This window comes from Cydia strobilella, chromosome 25 (assembly GCF_947568885.1).
Source record: "Cydia strobilella chromosome 25, ilCydStro3.1, whole genome shotgun sequence".
In the NCBI taxonomy this organism is placed as follows: Eukaryota; Metazoa; Arthropoda; class Insecta; order Lepidoptera; family Tortricidae; genus Cydia; species Cydia strobilella.
This window is the reverse complement of record NC_086065.1, coordinates 4,847,430-4,870,009: the sequence shown is the minus strand read 5'-3', so window position 1 is coordinate 4,870,009 and position 22,580 is coordinate 4,847,430. Positions and strand designations below refer to the sequence as shown.

The following is a 22,580-nucleotide window of genomic DNA, read 5'->3' as shown; positions in this document are numbered from 1 at the left end:
AATGACATTTAACAGTTGTTATCAATAAATACCATTTCATTTTTCTTGGTTTAACTCTTTCGGACCAAGCTATCTCTGTATGGCATTTGCAATGACAAAGTGTGGCACTGTCAACATTAATGTCAAATTTCTATCAAAATATGTCGTTTATGGCGACACTTCCACACTATGTTCAGTTCAAGTTGGTCCAAAGTAGAACGTCTAAATTACCAAGTTTAATTTAATACTTATAATATATACTATAATAATGACAGATCTACTTTCCCAATAAGGGATATTACTGCAATGTTCTGCCACCAGAGTGCAGAACTAGCCCGTTTAGTAAACCATAGAGTAACTTATACATACTGTGCCTTTAACAGTTTTTTGAAAGTTTTCAGATATAATAAAATATGACATTGATGCACCAAGGCGGTCTGTTTACAGAGAACCTATCTGCCTCTTTATCGCTCGAATATGCAAGAGTGACAGAGATGTTAAATAACGAAATTTCGATTTTCTTGTTTTGCGATAGACCCTCAGATTGTGGTAGTGGGGCCCTCTGTGCAGTGTTTCTCGTAATATTCCCTATTCTAAGACTGGAGAAATTTTGTTTCTCAATTGTGCATAAACTCTTCAAATCTAGAAATAAAAAAAAACCGGCCAAGTGCGAGTCGGACTCGCGCACGAAGGGTTCCGTACCATCAAAGATAGATATAACTCCGTAATAGATGGATACAGTCTAAGGAAAAAACGTGCCTCGAAAATCAAGAAAATTTGATTCTCGATCAGAGGGCGCTACTAGCTTTGGCCTACTGTCGTGTAGATGGCGTTGACGGTTTCGTTTGTTATTTAACAATTTTAACGCATATCAGTGAAAGAACATGGGTCAAAATCATAAAAATAATTAATGCAAATAAAAAAAACCCATATTTAAATACATTTTATCGTATTTTTATAAATCTTAATTTTTAGTTTTAAAGTGTGTCGATAGATGGCAGTGAATTTACCGTGGTTACAAAATCTACTATGAGAGTACCGGTCTATCTTATTATATCCTCTTTGGTACCATTACGGAAAAAAACAACAAAAAAATCACGTTTGTTGTATGGGAGCCCCATTTAAATATTTATATTATTCTGTTTTTAGTATTTGTTATTATAGCGGCAACAGAAATACATCATCTGTGAAAATTTCAACTGTCTAGCTATCACGGTTCATGAGATACAGCTTGGTGACAGACGGACAGACGGACAGCGGAGCACATTAAACTTAATTAGTACCATTGCCAACACTGTTATCTGACAGTTCATAAACCTTGTTACAAAAGGCATAAGGTCCACCGATGGACTTAAGTGTTGCTTTTTGTACGAAGGTACAGTCGCCATCAGATATATCGGAGCGCCCAAGGTGCTCAACTGCTCACAAATATCTGAACACGCACTCTAACGCCTTGACAATAGAGGCCTGTTCAGATATTTGTGAGCACCTTGGCCGCTCTGATATATCTGATGGCGACTGTACTCTGTTTATAATTACGCTTGGCCATAATCCAAAATCTTGTTGATATTACAATGTAACAGTTCTGTTACATGATTGCACTTCTAGTCCTAATAATAAACGCCTATTTTCGAACTTGGTGGGAGTATTGTTGTTAGAAACATTTCTTCGTTATTTGCAAAGGTAGCTTAGCTGAAATATAAATAATGATATTAGTATTTTAGATCTACCTTTTCCAACACATTATTATCCACCATAATTTTACTGAAAACTCGTATAAAGTGTACTTTGAGAGGTAAATATATAGTATAGGGCATACAGAACGACTTACAATAAGACCGCAAATTACGAAATTGAGGAAAAACATGATTTTCTTATAACATTACACTAAATTTCTATTAAAACAACAAAATCTTATCGGCTGAAATTGAAATAGCCTATTATTTTTTTGCGATTTTGAGGCGGGTCCTGTATTTAACTCTAAACGTCGAAAAAACCGATTTTATCGATAACACAGCCTATCACTATTTGCCATAGATAAAAATAGAACAGAATAACAATTCGGCCGGTGGGTTATTCCCACTAGTTACCACCAAGTTGTTACAAGTATTTAATAATTTGCAATTTATTTAATTTTATTAATTTTAATTTATTTTTTAGTTTTATTTATAATGTAAAAGGTGAGAAAAAAAATCCCAGTACATAGTTACCACTGGTAACTGGTGGGAATAACCCGGCCGGTGCGTGCACTCAACTCAAGTTTTCTACTAATTCGAGTCTAGCCCTGCGTTGCTCAACCGGCCAATTGTGTATTGTGTCCCTTTCCACGGTCTCAATTGAATGCTATTTTTGTCGTTCCTAAATAAGCAAATGAGTTGTTCGTAGCTAGAAATATGAGGTTCGAGGACACTATTCTTTCGTATCAATGATCTATCTATTATACATTTTGCGTCGCATTTTTTGTTATTATTTTAAGTGCATTCTGACTTTTACTTGACAAGTACTAGAGACCAGTAATATGGGCGTATTCTGCTTGGTTTCATGAAGATTGTTTTTCAGCAGTAGGCTTAGCTCGTCAGAATCTCGTGTACACATACCCTTTTCTAATTAATACAGGTAGATAAAAAAAGCCCCAGTTTATCTCGCGCGTGAGATATTGTCGCGGCGCTCTCGTGCTATACAGTTTCTGCTTGGAATAAACTGTTCATCAACGACATTTATTTTATTTGCATACCTTATGTTCTAAAGGGAATTTCCAGATAAAATGATCCGCTCAGACGGTAGTCGTGAAAGCAAGTGCCAGCGTCAATTCTTGGGATGAAGTTGTCGAAACGAGCCTTATTCCCTTTGAGATGCATCTGTAAAAGGGGTAAGATGAGGACAAAATTCTAAGAGGAACATAAAACATGCATTTATAATAGTATCGACTAGGTTAAGGAAAGAGGAAATGCGGCCTTGTTCTTGGCAATAATGTCCGCAATCGACAATCGTGCGCAGCGGATGATGGTCACGTTTTCGCCGTGGATAGAACATCCTCTCGCGCTTATGTATTTGTCAGAGTGCGACGGATGTTTTATCTATCGCAATAAACGCAACTATCATAACTGTTTTGACTGCGTTGACCATGTAATTTGTGCGTAGAGGCCTACCTGAATGAAATCGATTACAGCTCAATCGAGGCAGATAAAACGACTTGTATCGATTGTCTGTCATAAAACTGTTGTACACATAGCCAATAATGCCAATATCAAATAACGTTTATATCTATTAGGTCTTTCACCCATCGCAGGCGTTTGTTTCAGAAGTTGTACAGTGATTTCTTAATAGAAGAGGGAAGAGTTGAGTTTTTGGACTAAAACTAGTTCATATACCTATTAAATTTTTACTTACAAGCCTACAGCTGGTCCGTAGTTGACCATAATAACTTTATACCAACCGTTTCAGTTAAACGGTAGACCTATAGCTACTGTATGAAAGCAACAAGAAGCTTCAACCTACAAGTAGTATCCGTTAGCAAAGGAAGCCAGCATTACCCACTCACAATAACACCAATTTGGCATCATATATCAAATCACAACACTGAATAGTCAATATCATTGCCAGAGACAAATATAGAACGTGGAATATTTCGGATAATGGATCGGGTACCGGTACGGACCGGTTTCGTTGATAGGATGATTTGTTGTAATGCACTGGGCCATCCTTTTTAGGCAATTGAGGATCTGCGCATGTAATGCATAGGTTATGTCATCGTAACATGTCAAGTGGACAGTATGGACACTGAAAACGTTTACCAATTGTGTGAGGTCATTATGCAAAGCAGGGTTTTGCGGAATCGATCACTATCGAGTAATTCGAGTAACAAACATCGACATCGTTTGTAAACATCGGTTTTTGTTTGGATTATGTTTTCAACCGTATTCGACATTTCTATTGATTTGTATATCTTTAGCTTTTGCTCAATAAGTATTTAGGCTTTTTATGTATAAGTTAGTCTTGTTTTTTAGTGCATTATTAAGGCGCATTGCCTGAATTTTCCAGAGAGTGCTAAAGCCATAGGCAATGCATTAATTATGTTGTTCTAAGCCAAGATCAAAGAGAATTAAGTAAACATAGAGTGCTCACTTCATACATCAGTTTTGTTACCAAAAGACTATTATTTTCGTAGTCGACATCTAGCGTCAAGTAGCGGAATTATCAGTACTGCTACTACTACTACTACGAGTATCTCAGTGTCATGTCATCAAAGAATTTACAAGAAAATGTTTGTCAAGAAAACATACTCTCCTAACCCAGGTGTCGTTCCGTTGAACGGTTAGATATTCGCTCAGCAGAGCGCTGACCCATTTAAACGGGATTGCAAAGCAAAGGGCGTTGACTGCGCCTGCGCCACCGGTCACACCGTTGGTTACTATGGTTAGAGCTGTGATAATTGAACAGATGTTCTGCGAAATATCAACTTATTATCTTATTCATTCGGTCTAGATTTTATTGTATTAAATGTTGTTTTATTTCAGAGCTAGAGCAAACAGGTGAAGTTGTGACATACTAAAATTTACAGAATCATCCTGTTTCTAACAAGTACAAAAAAATATGTTTTATTTAGCCGTTACAGCCATAATCACCTCATTCCGGTATGGAAAATAACCTACCCATATGAAATGCAGTAGAAACTGGTATTTAATCAATAACTACTGACGTCTATCCACTAAAACCGAACCAATTAAATTTTCCTTATTCCGTTGACACCCAGTTATATATAAATAATATATAATTCAAACTTTGAATAGGAAATAGATCTTTCAATCCCGAAAATTGGCTACTTACTAGTCCTTCTCAACAACTCTTACCTTATAAAGACGAGTCTATTAACCTGAGGACTACGTGACCGGTGCAACCAATGTGACTCAGTCACCAAGGCACACCGCTGCAATCGAATGTGGGTGGTGGAAACTAGCTGAAACCACCGCGGCCGGGAAACGAGCACCCTCTGTGATTACCGCCGTTGCTTGGCACGTTGCTATGATATATAACAGACATAATATATGTATATCTAAACTCCTATTATGTTCTTTCGTTCTTGAACAGGTTAGATGCGTTTAATAGATTTAACTCATCGTCATCAACTAACACAGATCCGAACTGAATATGTTAAATTTATTGTTCACAACTCATAATTTGATTAGCAAATAAAGGCATTTGACACACACCTAACGAGATTTAACTGCTGTTAATGTGGATCGTCATGACAAGACCTCTTGACGCACATCCCGAAAATGATCATATCTAAAATCTAAATCTAAATTTTACTTAAATAAAATGTACCTAAATATGAAAAAAAATTAATATCCTGATTCCTGATCCTGACAAAAGTTCGGACATCACCGTAAAAATCCTGACATATCCTGGAACGTCATTTCTCCAAACCCCAATGGGGTTTCATTACGTAGGTATGCGTATCTCGAAGTTTTTAAGAATCTGCTGTAGCTACAAGCCATATACTGTTACATACAACTCCAAACTTTTAGCTAACTTCTAGTGGTTAGTGGACTTTTCTAAAGTTAGTTCTTCCGCGACCTTGACGAAGGACGAAAAATCCTGACATGTCAGGGGAAATCCTAACATATGGCAATCCTACCGTCACTTCACTGTGTATTTCCCCAATTAAAACTAATTTTGGACTTGTGAGTCATACAAAGAGTGTCAAGACTGTTAATGTTATTTAAGGCGTCCCTTTGTTTGACATGAAGTCATAATGTAATGATTGTCATATTATCATTAGTCATAATTCTGAAACCGTTTACTTTTTAGGATTTTCTTCGGGTTATCCTATAGATAGGTTAGGTTAGGTTTGTTTTATGGCAATCCTGAAAAGTTACGCGTTTCTGAGAAAAACCAAATTATGACTAATGATAATATGACAATCATTACATTATGACTTTCAATAATTATGTCAAACAAAAAGAGACCCGTTGTTTAAGCGTTCGACGTTCTTTGATTAAATTATACTTGTTGGTTTGACAGAAATTATATATTTCCTCGTTTTAAATATATGTATATTTATATACATCGTATGACCCGGTTATTTGTGATCTAGGTTTAGCCATCCGACACCACTACCCTCTCTACACGCTGGCCCATCTTAGTGGGCCAGTACGTTGGCCCATCGTGTAGAGGACCCATTACACCTTTGCTATCACCATATCACAGCTAAAAGTATACTTTATCGAGGAACGTATGTTCTAAAGGTACAAACATTTGTACCTATTAGGCGATTTGTTACTAAAATACTCTAACAGGTGTAGCTACACTTTAATCACTGTCTAAACTATATATTTTGTAAACCGGTCTCTAGATCTGGCGGCGTCTCTAGAATCTAATCTAGTCTAGATGAATAATAATGGCTAATTATCTATTAGGTATATCGGGTGTATGTTTATCTCGTAATCATAGTCATTTAGCGATTCTCCTATTCTGTTCTATGGGTAATCAGGGTATTGGTACTTATTACAACGACGGAAGAAAACATCACTGCATTCAATTCACGGCATTGAATTAGTGTCTAAGGTCTGCGCTTGACTTTCATTATTGTAGTAGTGCAGTGCTGGGTTATATTACGAACTTAAATTCTCATATGATTTTATGTCCATAGCATCATCTCAATCTTAAGTCTATCAATTCAAATTGTTGCTGGGAAACAAGCGTTAAAGTCTAGTTTATTACTAAAACCGGATCGCATGAGTTTCCATCGAATTGACACTCAATTGGCCGAAACTGCATATAGCGATTATTATATCCGGTTCGTTGCCGATTCGACTTACGCTTTAATAAGTGGTACAGAGCGCTTTGCTCTTAAAATATCCATACGAGCCACATTCGTTAATTAATTCTTAACTGAGTAGAAGTTTAACAATGCTTCTTAAACTACTACATTTAAAAGTTAGAATTCAAACAACGTAAAAGTCGTGTCAGATAGAGCGAATCGATAAAAGCATCGTCTTCGTCTAGCCGGCATGGCGCGTCACTAAATAAAGTGACGTCGCCCCACCGATGCACCGACGCGAGCCGGCCGCGGCCTCCGTAAACTGACTCTAACCGGTTTTAATCCAATCGAGAAACGCTCCTCACTTGCGGCCAATCAGCGGCCACTCCGCCAGTCGTATTCGCTCCGCCATTGCTCACGTACCTTTTTGTTTCTGTTTTCATTTTATTATTCCGCTCGATATTTTCGCATAGCGATTCAAAACCGGTGAAAACTCGTAGCGTTTTCAAATTAACCTCGCGTATCGTATCTGCTTATTGCGCCACGAAGCGTCGTGATAATCGTGCGTCGCGGAAAATGTTGGACAAGTGAAAGACTCGGCCGAGTGACGTTTGTGTTCGTGCTCTTCAAATCCCCCAAACAAATGGTTGTTGAGGTGTACTCTGGATCAGCTATGGTGGTTGTCCGCGGGCGTTCGTACCGCGTTGGATCTGGTGCTTTTATCTTCTTCAACCTGACGAGGCAGGACTACAGCTGACGAGAAAGATGCTCGTGCTCGAGCAAAGACTGAGTGCGCGGCATCTGGGGCGCGGGGTGGTGCTGCACGCGCGCCTGGTGCACGGCGTGGAGGCGCGGGGGTGGCGCATGAAGTTCGCGCTGCTACGTGCCGAGGTGGAGATCGAGGCGGACGCCGCCACGTACCGCGAGCTGGCTCGCCGGCTCAAGGCGGCCAACGTGCATGTGCGGCCAGCGCGCCGCTCATTAAAGTAAATATCACAGCAGTTTGTCCTTTTAACAGATATACACTTCCTTAGGTATTTACCACTCCAAGATGTCCCTTAACCAGGAGGGTAATACTATTTTGTCTAATAAGAATCTTGTTAGACAAATTTAATATGTATCCAGTTTAAATTTTCTTTGCAAAGTTTAGTAGGTGTTAGCAATATCTGTAATGTTGCTGAGCTTTCTTTTGCAAACTGGTTGCTGGTTGCTTGCTGGTTATTGTTATTGGCAACTGCTAAGCTAAGCTAAACCTCTTTAAAGAAGGCTTTATTATACGTAAATTTGTTTAATGGTAGCAACCAAATTTTCAGTAAGTTTTGTTTTTAACGGACAGTGTCAAAAAAAACGGATGTGCGAATCAGACTTGTCCACCGAGGGCTCTGTACTTTTTAGTATTCGTTGTTGTAGCGGCAACAGAAATACATCATCTGAAAATTTCAACTGTCTAGCTATCACGGTTCATGAGATACAGCCTGGTGACAGACAGACAGACGGCGGAGTCTTAGTAATAGGGTGCCGTTTTTACCCATTGGATAGGGAACCCTAAAAACATGAAACTGAAAATGTCTAAGAATTTTCTATTCAAAACGATACAATATTTTTTTATAGTTTGCAATTTACTACACCATGAAACATTTTCATAATTATTATTTCAAGGTTCAGATGTAATACATCAGATAAGCATAAGATAAGGAAGGATTCTATTATTATCTATTTAGGACAAAACTGTTTTTCAGTAATAGGTAAACAATGTAAAGTTGTTCATTAATTGTCGTGTTAACATGGGATTACACCAGTGTGCGGCACAAGCACTTTTGTACTGAATATGCTTGTGCCGAACAGTGCCGCACACTTTAGAATAGAATAGAAAACGTTTATTGTAAAAATCTACATACAGCACCATACAAATTTAAAAAGAAGAAGATCTTATACACTAACACGTAAAATTACAAGTAGCTTAAATTAACATGCAATAATTACAATATTGATGCTGCTACAGAGGCTACAAATGGACACCACTCAGCATATGCTCTAACATATAGGTATATGCTACAGCGCTGGTCTTCCGTGGAGCCCAGGGCAAGAAGATAGCTCAGAACAGTAAAGGCAGTAACTAATAATTAGGATTTTTAGTTACTGCCTTTACTGTTCTGAGCTTTAGATGTATTGGTCTCTATAAAACTGCAATTGCTTAGGTAAATCTGGGTCTTGTACTTATGTTTAAACATTTGAAAAAGGTTGAAATAAATGTATCTTAGTAAATAAGTAAGTATTTATTTGCAAAGAATAAGTAGTTGCAATAGTGTCTTAGGTGATAAATAAGCACTAAATAAGTGACAATTGGTTGCTTATTCTGCTATTTGTACTATACAGGTTGTACTAGCATGTAAAAATCTTAAAACTAGAAACTACTACAAATCTGGCTGTATATCTAAAGGAAATCTTTTACACTGTAATAGCTTTTATCAGTCAGTAGCTTCATCAATTTATTTCTAAATCTATGTATAGGCAAAGAGGATATAATAAGATAGAGCGGTACAGTCATAGTAAATTTTGTAACCACTGTAAATTCACTGCCATCTATCGACATACTTTAAAACTAAAAATGAAGTTTTATAAAAATACGTTCAAATATATTTAAATATGCATAAATGTTTTTTTTATTTGCATTAATTTTTTTATATTATTTTGACCCATGTTCTTTTACTGATATGCGTTAAAATTATAAATAAACGAAACCGTCAACGCCCTTTATACGAGAGTAGGCCAAAACTAGTGGTGCCAACTGATCGAGAATCAAATTTTCGTGATTTTCGAGGCACGTTTTTTCCTTAGACTGTGTCCATCTATTAGTTATATCTATCTTTGGTATAGGTGTATATATGTACAGGTGTTAGTCTTACCTACTTACCAGAAGCTTCCAGAGGAAAAAAGGGTACATAACTTTTGAAAATAGCTAGTTTACCACATACCACAGAAACCGAAACAATAAGATAATCCCCTTCCCTTATCTGCCCTTATAGTAGCAATAGCTGGTTAAGGTCGTAGCTTAAGTGGATGATTACGATGTAATGAGGCACTGTGGGTAATGGCAGCTATTAGCTAGTTATTATTGGACAGTCCTACTGAATAAGGGAATATTGGATAGTGATGGACTGATGGTCATGTGAGTGCTTTCATGTTAGTAGCATGCAGTTCCACTAGTACCTCTTGGAATAAATACTTGGTATAAGAGGTAGATATATCTACTGGAGCAAACCTTTCATATCCATTTTGTGGTGTAAAAACTATGTAACATACAATTAACCATATTATGATATACATAATGCTTTTGAAACTGCTGCACTCACAAAATTATGCCGAGACAGAAGCCATATTTAACAAAATTTTGTTTCAATATTATCTAGATTTAAAAAAATATATATTTATTTTCGTAAAATATACAGGTGTTTATAAGTAGGGGATAGTGTCTAGATTTAGCCTTAGTTTGTAGTTAAGATAGTACTCACCGTAAGTAGTTTCTTACTAAATGATAGTTTTTAATTGTAACAGCGCTAATATTTAAATTGTAATTGGTTCCCCGCGATACAGGCACTGCCTAGTGCGGAGACCCCTGGTATGTCTGTAACCTTTAGCTGAAATAAATGATCCTTATTCCTCTTTCTTTCTTTATAATTATAATTTTGATTCAATAAAATTTATGAACTATTAGTGTGGATGTGGACTATAGAACCAAGGTAGTCTGCTACTGAATTAATAAAATAATCGTTAAAAATAGTTTGGACATTTCATAAAAGTGTTTTTATATTTTGATGTTAACAAATTTGTATTAAGTATGAACTTTTTTGTTGCAGCATGGTCCCAAAGACTGCCACAAGCCCCATAGGAAACAAACCTATGCCACAACCTGGTGAGTTGATTTTTGTACATAGGAATATACATAGACTCCGAGTATGCATACATATCACATAGGAGCACCATATATACTTGATTTAGTATTTTGCATAAAAACTTAGGGTGGTTGAACAACATTTCCATCTTCACTACTTAGATGGTTGGCAGAATAACTATACGTTTCTCTAGAAACTTCCTGCCTCGCCAGGCGTGGCTCACTCCGCGATTTCGTCGCGTCGCTACAAGTACATGCGGCCCACACCAATTTTGGTGTCTAGCCATAGTAGTTGCCGCGCATGGCGCGCACCGCTATGGAACAGACGGCTGCTCGCGCTGGCGCCACCTTGCGGTCATATTTGTTGTAATAAATGTGTTTTGTCAGAGAGTGTACCTTCTGTACTTAGTACTATTATTTATTATATGCTTATGGTATGATTATTTTTCTTTCAGCCATACTTGCTGCATCGAACCAGATGAAGCCATTATACTGCCAAGAGTGAGTATATTCTTCCTGTAATTACAATATAATAGGGTAGTTGACAAATTTTTATTAATGGTATCAGTCCAGGTTTGTTTTGAGGATCAAATGTCTGTATGGAGCCCATTGTCTTAAAGGAATACAAAAGTCAAATGATGGTCAAAGTCTGGCACCCGCACTTTACTGACGAAACGCTTCTAACAAAATGGCAATACATAACATCGTGACGTCACGATGTAACGTCGCTATTGCTTAGAAGGCGTTTCGATGTATGGAAAACAAGGAAATTGCGATTTTGTCGGTGAAATATTGCGTTTATGTATATTGTTGCTATACAATTTCTTTTTTTTATAAAATGTAAGGAATCGAATGGTACCATTATTTTTTTCTTATTTGGAAGTTAATATTTTTTTTTATTGTTCCCATATATTTTTTATGTTTCCAATTTATTGTGATAAATTGCTTATTTTCTATCTATATAACTAGCGTTAGTTATAAAATTGAACATGTGTCAACAACCCTATTATTAAAATTAATTTCTTATTGATTATTTATGACCTACTAGAATAAAAATAAATAATATACAGACATTTATTCTTTATGAGAATATATGTTTTTAAACCTAATAAAAATGCATACAAATATACGTTTCTAAACCTTATTTAGATGTACTTAGGTTTACAATTGGAAGGACGATGAAATTGGTAAAAAAATATTTCTTTAAGATGATATCATAAAACATTGTGATATGCGTAGAGTAGGTAAGCGTATAATACGAATTCTTTGGAAGATTTGCCAGGTATTAAGTACAAAATTAGATTTTGGCTGATGCTGCCGAAAGTCCGTACACAAACATACAGATTCTAGAAATACTGCTTACATAAAATCGAAGTGTAAACTGTAAACAATGAACATCATGTGAAACATTGTGCTTTCAAAGATAGATATAACTCCGTAATAGATGGATACAGTGTAAGGAAAAAAACGTGCCTCGAAAATCACGAAAATTTGATTCTCGATCAGTTGGCACCACTAGTTTTGGCCTACTCTCGTATAGAGGGCGTTAACGGTTTCGTTTGTTATTTATAATTTTAACACATATCAGTGAAAGAACATGTGTCAAAATCATATAAAAATAATTATTGCAAATAAAAAAAAACATTTATCCATATTTAAATACATTTTAACGTATTTTTATAAATCTTCATTTTTAGTTTTAAAGTGTGTCAATAGATAGGTTCAACTTTAATGTGGAAACTACTATTATTATTTTTTTTGACTAATTAGACACGCCTCTTTAATTGTTTGGTTCAGTGGAATAAGGGCAACGGGGGCCTGAGCTTTTTGGTCAATTTGGATCGTCTTAACTTTTCCCGCTTCGCCACCCCTATACGCTATTGGGTTTATGTTAAATTTTTTATTTTATTTTTTATTATAAACTGATCCGCGATTGGCCCTAGTCACACCTGATGGAAAGTGAAGACAGGGCCTAAGATGGAGCTAACCGGTTCAGTAACAGCCTATCCACTCTTGTTTTAAAGAGACCGAGGTCATATTGATCAGGGAATACAGATGGCGGGAGCGCATTCCATTCCTTAGCCGTCCGTACCAAAAAGGAAATCGTAAATAAGAAGGATGTGAAAATACATGAATTAGGACCAATAGAGGCTTCTCGGTTAAATTGCAGCCCCTCTCAGCCCAGGGGTCCTTAGCAGTTTGCCATCCCACAGTTACGCCATTGGTTTTGATGTGAATCGTATGTAACATACATGTGTTTGTTGCAGGGAGGCCGAGATGAAAGTGACTACTTCGCCGTGCCACTCGCCCGGCGCCATTTTGCCTGATCTGCCGCAACCCGCTGAAGATCCCGACAAGGTACTCGCCACATTACTGTCTATGACGTCATTTACCATCTACTCCTACACTCTCAGACTTCCTGACTTCACTACACGTCCGCATACGTCACTTTATGCCAAAGTTCATGAAGCTCTTTGACCTGAAAACCGCGGGCATGCCTTTCGCCTCCCACTTTTTTCGCAGGATTTTTTTTTAAGGCTACTCGTTTTCAAAGTAAACAAGCTCGTCAGAAATGACCGATGGTTGCATTTTCGATCTGTGGTGTGGTACTAGGAATACGATCGATCATATTATCACGGTTGCAGAACCTGGGCCTGCCGGCCAGCGCGGGCGCGGGCGACACGGCGGCGTGGCTGGCGCGGCACCGCTTCGCGCAGCACGCCAACACTTTCGCCAACTTCTCCGGCGCCGACCTGCTCAGGTAACATGCCACTCATCCCAGGAATAATCTTTTCGACGCCGTGTTAAACACAAAAGCTGTCACTCGGACGCCACGTCACCGAAGTATCAAAACTGAAATTGAACTTTATGCACATGCTCGTAGGTCTATTTTGCTCTGTGGTCTTTGACCGATTAATCCGTCTTTGGCTTCGAACCTACGGTGCCGATATATCCGTCATTGGCGTCCAAAAAGTTAAACATCTCAGTTGCTCACTGAATAACACAAAAATCTCTCAAATCGATACTTTATTCATTTTACTGCAAATATTAATGGTAACGTAACGGTAATCTCAAGATATTGATTGCCATCAGACCTTTTAACCTAGACCCATATAAAAATCCTTTTAAATATAAATATAAAAAAAAAAAAAATATGGACTGTTTTTCCGCATCATTTACCAATAGGGAATATTACGCGAAACTGCGTAGGGGGCGCCACTACCACAACCCCCAGGAGTTTATCGCGAAACAAGAAAATCGAAATTTCGTTATCTAACATCTCTGTCACTCTTGCATATTCGAGCGATAAAGACGCCATAACAGGATTGGACTTATTTGTTTTGCAGACTGTCCCGTGACGACATCATTCAAATCTGCGGCCTCGCCGACGGCATACGGCTATTCAACGCTCTGCACGCCAAGTGAGTATTTTGTCTTTATCCTCGTAAGGCCCAATGTGCATTACAATGTACACTCTGTTTCAATCTAATTTGAACCATACACTAGCTGAATTAAGTAGCATTTTTTTTGTTTCATTGTTTTCTAAAACAAACGTAAGTCACCCTATAATATAAAATCTAAAATCTTATGTATATAAAATCTTCTATACGACAAGGTTCAATTAAAAATAGGGAAACTTTGTATGGTGTGCCTTACGAGGTTATGATACTTTCATTGTAGTTTTGTGCCTGTCACTTCAGTTAGGCAGATCCAATTTTAGGGTTTGAATTAATATAGTTTTCACATGTAAAAACTAAAATACACCAATAACGAGTTACGAAGGATTACATGGAGGTTTATCAATTTAATACTTCTGTTTAAATAGAATTATAAACCATTAGCTGCAAGAAGTTCTACCGTCTGTACAATGGGAAATGTTCTGAAGAACTGTTTGATCTGGTGCCACCGTCACGTTTTTACCACCGCACCTCCCGCCAAATAAACAAAGCTCATCCTCACTTACTTGACACATAGAGTAACTTATACTAGAGCGGTACTGTCATAGTAAATTTTGTAACCCCAGTAAATTCACTGCCATCTGTCGACACACTTTAAAACTAAAAATAAAGATTTATAAAAATACGATAGAATGTATTTAAACATAGATAAATGTTTTTTTTTATTTGCATTAATTATTTTTATGATTTTGACCCATGTTTTTTCAATGATATGCGTTAAAATTGTTAAATAACAAACGAAACCGTCAACGCCATCTATACGACTGTAGACCAAAACTAGTAGCGCCCTCTGAACGAGAATCAAATTTTCTTGATTTTCGAGGCACGTTTTTTCCTTAGACTGTATCCATCTATTACGGAGTTCTATCTATCTTTGCTTGACACGTGGCAAACCAAAAACAAGCGAGCATCTCGCTCGTTTTTGCCCAGGACGTGCAAGTTGTGGAATGAGCTACCTTCTGAGGTGTATCCTTTGCGCTATGACATGGGGTTCTTCAAGAAGCAGGTATTTAGGGTTCTCAAAGGTGGGCAACGCATAAGTGGCTCCTCTGGTGTTGCTTATGTCCATGGGCGGCGATGACTGCTTCCCACCAGGCGGCTCGTCTGCTCGTTTGCTTCCTATTACATAAAAAAAAAGAAGCCGCCATGCCTTTAACGTCATGTCGTCATACACGTCAACAAGTAGCGTACCAATTTTTTAGTAATTGCAAATGTTTTCTGTAATTTTATCATTTCCTTAGTTCTAATACTTCCAAACGTTAATTTTAAATTTATTTTTACTAATAGCTTACAGAACAACATTTAAGAATTTTGATGCTTTGTACTTTGTGTCTGGGTTACATTTTTTATACCGGGGCTTGACGGTCCAAACGGCCCTTTCTATTTCAGAAGTACAGACAGCAACACTTAACTATCCATCAGTGGACCTTATTACATAAGGCATAACGTCCACCGATGGACAGTTAAGGTGGGCGATGGTACATGTCTCTATATGTGACGTTTTCAATCAAAAGGTACCACATTGTCGCTTACTATAAGGACGAAAATTGCTTGTATCTTTATACGAAAAACCTGTCAAAGCATCCTTATGGCAAGCGACAATGTGGTACCTTTTGCTTGAAAACGACACATAAATTGTTGTTACAGACGTATCGAGCCCCGGCTGACCGTGTACGTGAGCGCGGGCGGCGGTGTGTACTCCGCCTTGTACCTGCACTCGTGCCGCGCGGCCGAGCTGCTGCACAAGCTGCAGGCGCTGCACCGCGCACATGCACAGGGACACAAGGTAACCTAAACATATCACGTGGAAATAAACCGGACAAGTGCGAGTCGGACTGTACTTTTTAGTATTTGTTGTTATAGCGGCAACAGAAATACATCATCTGTGAAAATTTCAACTGCCTAGCTATCACGGTTCATGAGATACAGCCTGCTGGTAGACAGATGGACAGTGGAGTCTTGGTAATAGGGTCCCGTTTTTACCCTTTGGGTACGGATCCCTAAAAATAATAATTTTTCCTTAAACTCTCCTTAACCGACTTCCAATGAAGCTGAAAATTTGCATACATATGTAAGTCGGGTGACAATGCAATATTATGATATCATGAAGCTGATCTGATGATGGAGACAGGAGGTGGCTATTGGAACTCTGTGATAAAACAACGCAAACTAATTGTGGTTGGGGTTATTAGAATTGTCTCGATGAGTATTAGTTGCCTGTGGGCAGAAAAGTACAAATTATAAACTGAAATGAAATAGATATCGTACAATAAAGAAAAAGTGACCAAGTCCACCAGTGGCCGAGAAGCTAGTTGGAAGAAAAGTACAGTCAGCCATAAAATCTTGTACCAAAAATGTTTTGGTCAACGGGTGACCACGAACGCTGTAAAGGGTTCGAAACGTCGGGATGTATTATAAATTCAATATACGCGATATAATCCGTTTTCATAGTTTTATTTCATGAGTAACTATCGCGGTAACCGAAGACAATATTATGTTTTTTTTTTGTCAAAACCTTATTAAATATTTGAATATGTTTTGAGTTACTTTTTATCAAAATAAAAAACGAATATAATGTGTCGTTTTGCAGGAAGTGGACACGGTGCTCGTGTCCGGCCCCAACGGCGCCCTGGTGCGGCTCACGGACGAGCTGGTGCGCCACCTGCCCGACAAGTCCACCTACCGCCTGCAGCGCCAGGACGACGCGCTGCTGCTGGCCAGCGAGCAGTGAGCGAGACACCTCCGCCTCGTGTGTAGGGCTGCTCTACGTGCCCGCCACGTCGCCTCGTGTGTAGGGCTGCTCTACGTGCCCGCCACGTCGCCTCGTGTGTAGGGCTGCTCTACGTGCCCGCCACGTCGCCTCGTGTGTAGGGCTGCTCTACGTGCCCGCCACGTCGCCTCGTGTGTAGGGCTGCTCTACGTGCCCGCCACGTCGCCTCGTGTGTAGGGCTGCTCTACGTGCCCGCCACGTCGCCTCGTGTGTAGGGCTGCTCTACGTGCCCGCCACGTCGCCTCGTGTGTAGGGCTGCTCTACGTATCTTGTTCCAATTCGCGCGACTTTACACATCAATCACATATTGGCGTATAAAGTCGCGCGAGACGCGGCAAGATATGCTATAAGTGCAGTCGTAGTATCTTTTACACTAAACGGCTTAAATGATAAACCCTGGACATGACTAAAATTTATTTTGTATCGAGCAGAGACGGCTGCGAACGATGCTAATAAGCTTAGAAACAAATTAAAAGTGGAAAAATTCACGGTGTTGTGTGGGACTTGAACTTGGTCAAACGCCTGCCTATTCATAATAAAAAAAAAACGACCACCGGATCAAATCTTGACCAGATTGCTACTCGCTAGCCCAGTCCTCTTCCATCTGAACTACCAAGACCTTAATACAGCGAATATTTCCACCATATATGAGTCTATTTCGCTGTATTTCGATTAGCGATCCTGTGGTCGTGGGTTCAAGTCCCACCCATGACAGTGAATTTTACCACATTGAATTTGTTTATAAGCTTAATTACTAAAAATAACGCTACTATCAATGTAGTTCCTAAAATAACTGAATTACCGTAAGATTACGATATGATGATGATGATGATGAATTTGAAAAACAGTTAAGTGACTATGGGGCCATAATATTATATTATAGTTGTAAGAACCCTCACCTCATCTTCGTTGTAATACCGCCTTATGTTTATCGGTCAACCCATTGAATGCCACATGAAAAGCTCTGACGTGATATGACGTCAATATATTTGTGGCGTACAAAGGGTTAGACATGTTATACTATAAGTTGTATTGATTTTATAGTAATAAGTGGAACAAGAAATGACTTGACACAATGAAAATTTACTTCAGAAAGTTCTCATCAAAATGTAGTAATTTTTCAGATAGAAAATGGAAAAGAATGGTAAAAAGTTATACGTAATGTAACTTGCCGAGAAGGCTATCGCTAAGTGCATAAGACTACGCTAATGGCGAATTTACACTACGTCGATTCTGTCGTTTGCCGCATCAAAAAATGTCGGTTGCCTGGCAACCACATACTTTCATACGGCAACCGCACCCTTTGAACGCAACGCCCGTCGTATGCGGCGCGTATTCATGAACCTTGTCGCAATGCACGAAGGTTGATATTGGGCTGTCAGTTGGTATTGGGCCGCGCGAGTCAGTTGACGTCTTTAGCGGTCAAAGGGGTTAAGAGATCAACCCACTACAGTGGGTCGTTACAACGACAACAAAACATTTTAATTATTGTATGCCAAGGATGATTGATAGGAAAGCACATGATAACTTCGATGATTGTGATTTGTACTGATAGGTATCCCAAAGGATTTGATATTATTAAAATTTAATTATGTATTTTAGGTTAATATTTTCAATATTTTGTGCAATGCTTTTAAGTGATTAGTGGCATACAGTAGGTATTAGTTTTAAATCTCATAAATGTAGCACAATTCTGTTAACATTCTCCAGATAAGGAAGAGCGGTACCTCCTGGCGCAGTCTATATTAAAGCTTAAAAGGAGGTTCCAATCACTAACTTTAAGATGTACATGTTAATTTTTTTTATGTTCTTTTATTTTAAATCGAAAATTATGGTTAAATATATGTTAGTAAAAACAATTGTATATCAAGTGTCTAAGTATTGTGTTAGATTAAATCAATATGTGTAAAGGGTATATTTGGAAGTCTGTAATAATTTAAGATGTGCTTAAACTAAGCTTTGAGGCCCAAGAGCGTTACGTTTTTTCTGTGTGTTGAGACTTGTTAAGGTAATATTTAATATGAAACTCTTCAAAACCTAACTGACTGATTTCATCTCACAGAAACACCGTACTGACAGTACCGTACAGACATTCATAATAATCTTTGCAAATATTGGATGGTGTAATGTCGTTTATTTACAAATAAATGACAGCGTAGATGTGCCTTAACCCTTTCACTGCGCGTGTGACGTCGATACTCGTCAATGTCACGTGTGTACCCTGTCGTGAGCAGTGAAAGGGTGCTTATTAACTTACTTTATATTCTAGTTATTAAATAATACTAGTTCTCATTATTCTTTATCAGTAAAGATGATAATGCTGCAGCGCATTTACGTTTTACGTATTCTGTTACAGATGTAGTGCACAATTATTTTCCATCGTATTTTCACGGAAACGTACGAACGTGTTATGCTATTTCAGTCAGTCTCGGTACAAAAAGTACTGAGGTTGACTGAAGTAGCATGACAAATACGAACGTTTCCGAGAAAATACGATGGAAAACAATTATGCATTACATCTGTACGTTATCTCTTTCACTGTCACAAGATGATACTAGTTTTATGTACAGTCGCCATCAGATATATCGGAGCGGCCAAGGTGGTCACAATATCTGAGCACGCACTCTAACGCCTTGACAATAGAGGCGTGTTCAGATATTTGTGAGCGCCTCGCCCGCTCCGATATATCTGATGGCGACTGTACCCTTGACAGTGAAAAGGTTAACGAACTCGTATTTATTTTAAACATACGTTGATTTAAATTTTAAATCAATTGTTTCACCATTAAGTTAAGTTTTGTTAACTAAATACATAGCGAAATATAATATAAGCTATATATATGATAGCATGTTATTTTTATATGAAATTTTTTACAGTGAATTTCACATACTTTATAGCTCTCAATAGGGCTTTGCAAAACAAAGTTATATGAAATTCCAAAGTATTATGAATATGATTATTATATGATTTATTTTTTCACAACTCGTAACAGATTTTTGATAGAGGGAGACAAAAAAAAGGACCTATTCCTATAAATAGGTGTAAAATAGTGTCACTTGATTGCAAATTTGTGTTTGGCAATTTCTTGAATCTGTTGCTAAGCTCAGGCTTCATTGTTTCGCCCTCGGCCTAAACGTGTATTTTGTGACATTACTTTTGACTGCGACAGACGTCGACGTGATTACACGTCACGTGAGCTCTGGGCAGCCAAAAGGTTAACTCGAGGTGCCTTAAAAGTGCCTTTTATGGAGACAGATGGCGCCGTGCATTAAATGGAGTATTCTTTGTAAACTATTTTTAAAAATGTTTTATTAATAGTGTAGTTGTTGCATGTATAGTATAGTTTATATATTATAAAATAAATGAGTATATGGATTGTGTAGTCAATAAATGTATATAAAGCAATGCCGTCATTTTATTACATTCCATTGTACAAGGTGGCCCACAAATACTTTGACGTTTACTTTGTTTTAATTAAATGATCGTAAAAAACTGTAATAGATGTCATATATTAAAGAAAAAGTGACGAAGCCCTCCAGTGGTGAAGGCCGGATTCGAACCGGCGTCTTTAGCTATCGCGGCTAACGCCATGAACCCCTAGGCCACCCCGCCACGGCGGTGCCCGTCCGAATTTCTCGACTATATGCCATCTTAGTAAGACTAGGCGTCTTTGACCAGCTCTAAGGGCAAGCAGTGCGCGCTTGCACCTAAACGAAGTCCTTACGGATGTACGTTGTAGCAATGAGGATATAATAAGATAGAGCGGTAATGTCATAGTAAATTTTGTAACCACTGTAAATTCACTGCCATCTATCGACATACTTTAAAACTAAAAATGAAGATTTATAAAAATACGTTCAAATGTATTTAAATATGGATAAATGATTATTTTATTTGCATTATTTTTTTTTATATGATTTTGACCCATGTTCTTTCACTGATATGCGTTAAAATTATAAATAACAAACGAAACCGTCAACGCCCTCTATACGAGAGTTGGCCAAAACTAGTGGCGCCATCTGATCGAGAATCAAATTTTCGTGATTTTGGAGGCACGTTTTTTCCTTAGACTGTATCTATCTATTACGGAGTTATATCTATCTTTGGTTGTAGCGAGAGAGACTGGTGCTGCCATCTATGAACAAGTTTGAAATGATCGTAGTTTAAAATTTGTATTAAATTGTGTAGAAGAAGTATAAGTATAAGAAAAAATTACACCTTTAAAACCATGGTCGCAATAAAGTATGATTATGATAATATGAAAATCTTTGTAAAAAAAATTGTGAACGTATTTTTGGGCCATTGTAGTGTTTACCCTCTGAAAGGCCAATCCAACTACCTAGGTATAAAACACAACATATTCAGCCAATCTACACTAATCCATACTAATATTATAAATGCGAAAGTCTCTGTCTTTCTGTCTGTGTGTTCCCTCTTCACGCTTAAACCGCTGAACCGATTTAGATGAAATTTGGCATAGAGATAGGTTGAGTCCCTGAGAAGGACATAGAATATTATCCCGAAAATCATCCCTTAAGAAAGTAAAAAGCGGGGTGGAATTGAGATAATTAACGAAGTGCCTGCTAATTTGTGTGCATAATATGCTTAAATTTAGATTGCTATGAGAATTTTTCCAGGCGCTATTCTTACTCTAGCTGCGGTTACTCAGTCCACGCAGACGAAGTCGCGGGCAAAAGCTGGTATAAGTATAAAAGTAAGTTAAGCTATGCGTTTGCACCATACTGTATGTCTAACCTTTTTACCACCGTTTGTCATAATGATCTAATAAAAACCGGCCAAGTGCGAGTCTGACTCGCGTTCCAAGGGACACAATGACACAATTTTTAACAATGTACCTATTTTTTCCGTACGTATACTTATCTATAAAAAAACCGGCCAAGTGCGAGTCGGACTCGCGCACGAAGGGTTCCGTACCATTACGGAAAAAAACAGCAAAAAAATCACGTTTGTTGTATGGGAGCCCCATTTAAATATTTATATTATTCTGTTTTTAGTATTTGTTGTTATGGCGGCATCATCTGTGAAAATTTCAACTGTCTAGCTATCACGGTTCATGAGATACAGCCTGGTGACAGACGGACAGCGGAGTCTTAGTAATAGCAAAGATAGATATAACTCCGTAATAGATGGACACAGTCTAAGGAAAAAACGTGCCTCGAAAATCACGAAAATTTGATTCTCGATCAGTTGGCACCACTAGTTTTGGCCTACTCTCGTATAGAGGGCGTTGACGGTTTCGTTTGTTATTTATAATTTTAAGAGCCCGGTTACGATTTTAGTCGCAAAAATGTAAAGTTGATAGATTTCTTCTGTGAAATTGTACACCTTTTGTTACCTAATTGAAATAACAAGTACTGGTTTCTATTAGCACGACTTCTTATCTCTAGGTTTATCAGATCATTTTTTTGAAAAAAGGCTTACTAAATTAGTAATGAATTTTTTTCTGATGGACGTTTAGGTAAACGCGTGTAAAGCACTGACTTTGATGCTCTTATTTGTAAATTTCGTAAAGTTTGGACTGCTAAAAATGGTAAATTTGTATTACACATATTCTGTACTCTAGGTTTATCAGATTACATTGTTGTTATATGATATGACTTAGAGTTCGAGGAAATGAAAGTTAAACGAATTCAATTTTCTCCAGAAATGACCTCAAAACAAGTGACAATTCCTCCGAAAATCTACTTATTTTCGACG

The 22,580-nt window shown here is 37.9% G+C and overlaps 2 protein-coding genes across 6 annotated transcripts in view; both read left to right on the top strand.

Annotated features, from left to right (window-relative positions):
• The window catches only part of LOC134752801 (transcription factor CP2-like protein 1), a 66,281-nt gene extending 46,016 nt beyond the window's left edge, over positions 1-20,265 (top strand). For all 5 annotated transcript variants that reach the window (XM_063688532.1, XM_063688530.1, XM_063688529.1 and 2 more), the window contains 7 exons: positions 10,600-10,655; positions 11,090-11,135; positions 12,902-12,992; positions 13,280-13,395; positions 13,982-14,056; positions 15,740-15,878; positions 16,683-20,265. In XM_063688532.1, coding sequence (XP_063544602.1) covers positions 10,600-10,655; positions 11,090-11,135; positions 12,902-12,992; positions 13,280-13,395; positions 13,982-14,056; positions 15,740-15,878; positions 16,683-16,823 — 664 coding nt within the window. In that variant the 3' untranslated portion in view covers positions 16,824-20,265. The remainder of the gene's footprint in view (positions 1-10,599; positions 10,656-11,089; positions 11,136-12,901; positions 12,993-13,279; positions 13,396-13,981; positions 14,057-15,739; positions 15,879-16,682) is intronic.
• Positions 1-22,580, top strand: part of LOC134752890 (histone H3-like) — a 115,691-nt gene that overhangs the window by 78,824 nt on the left and 14,287 nt on the right. The window lies entirely within an intron of this gene.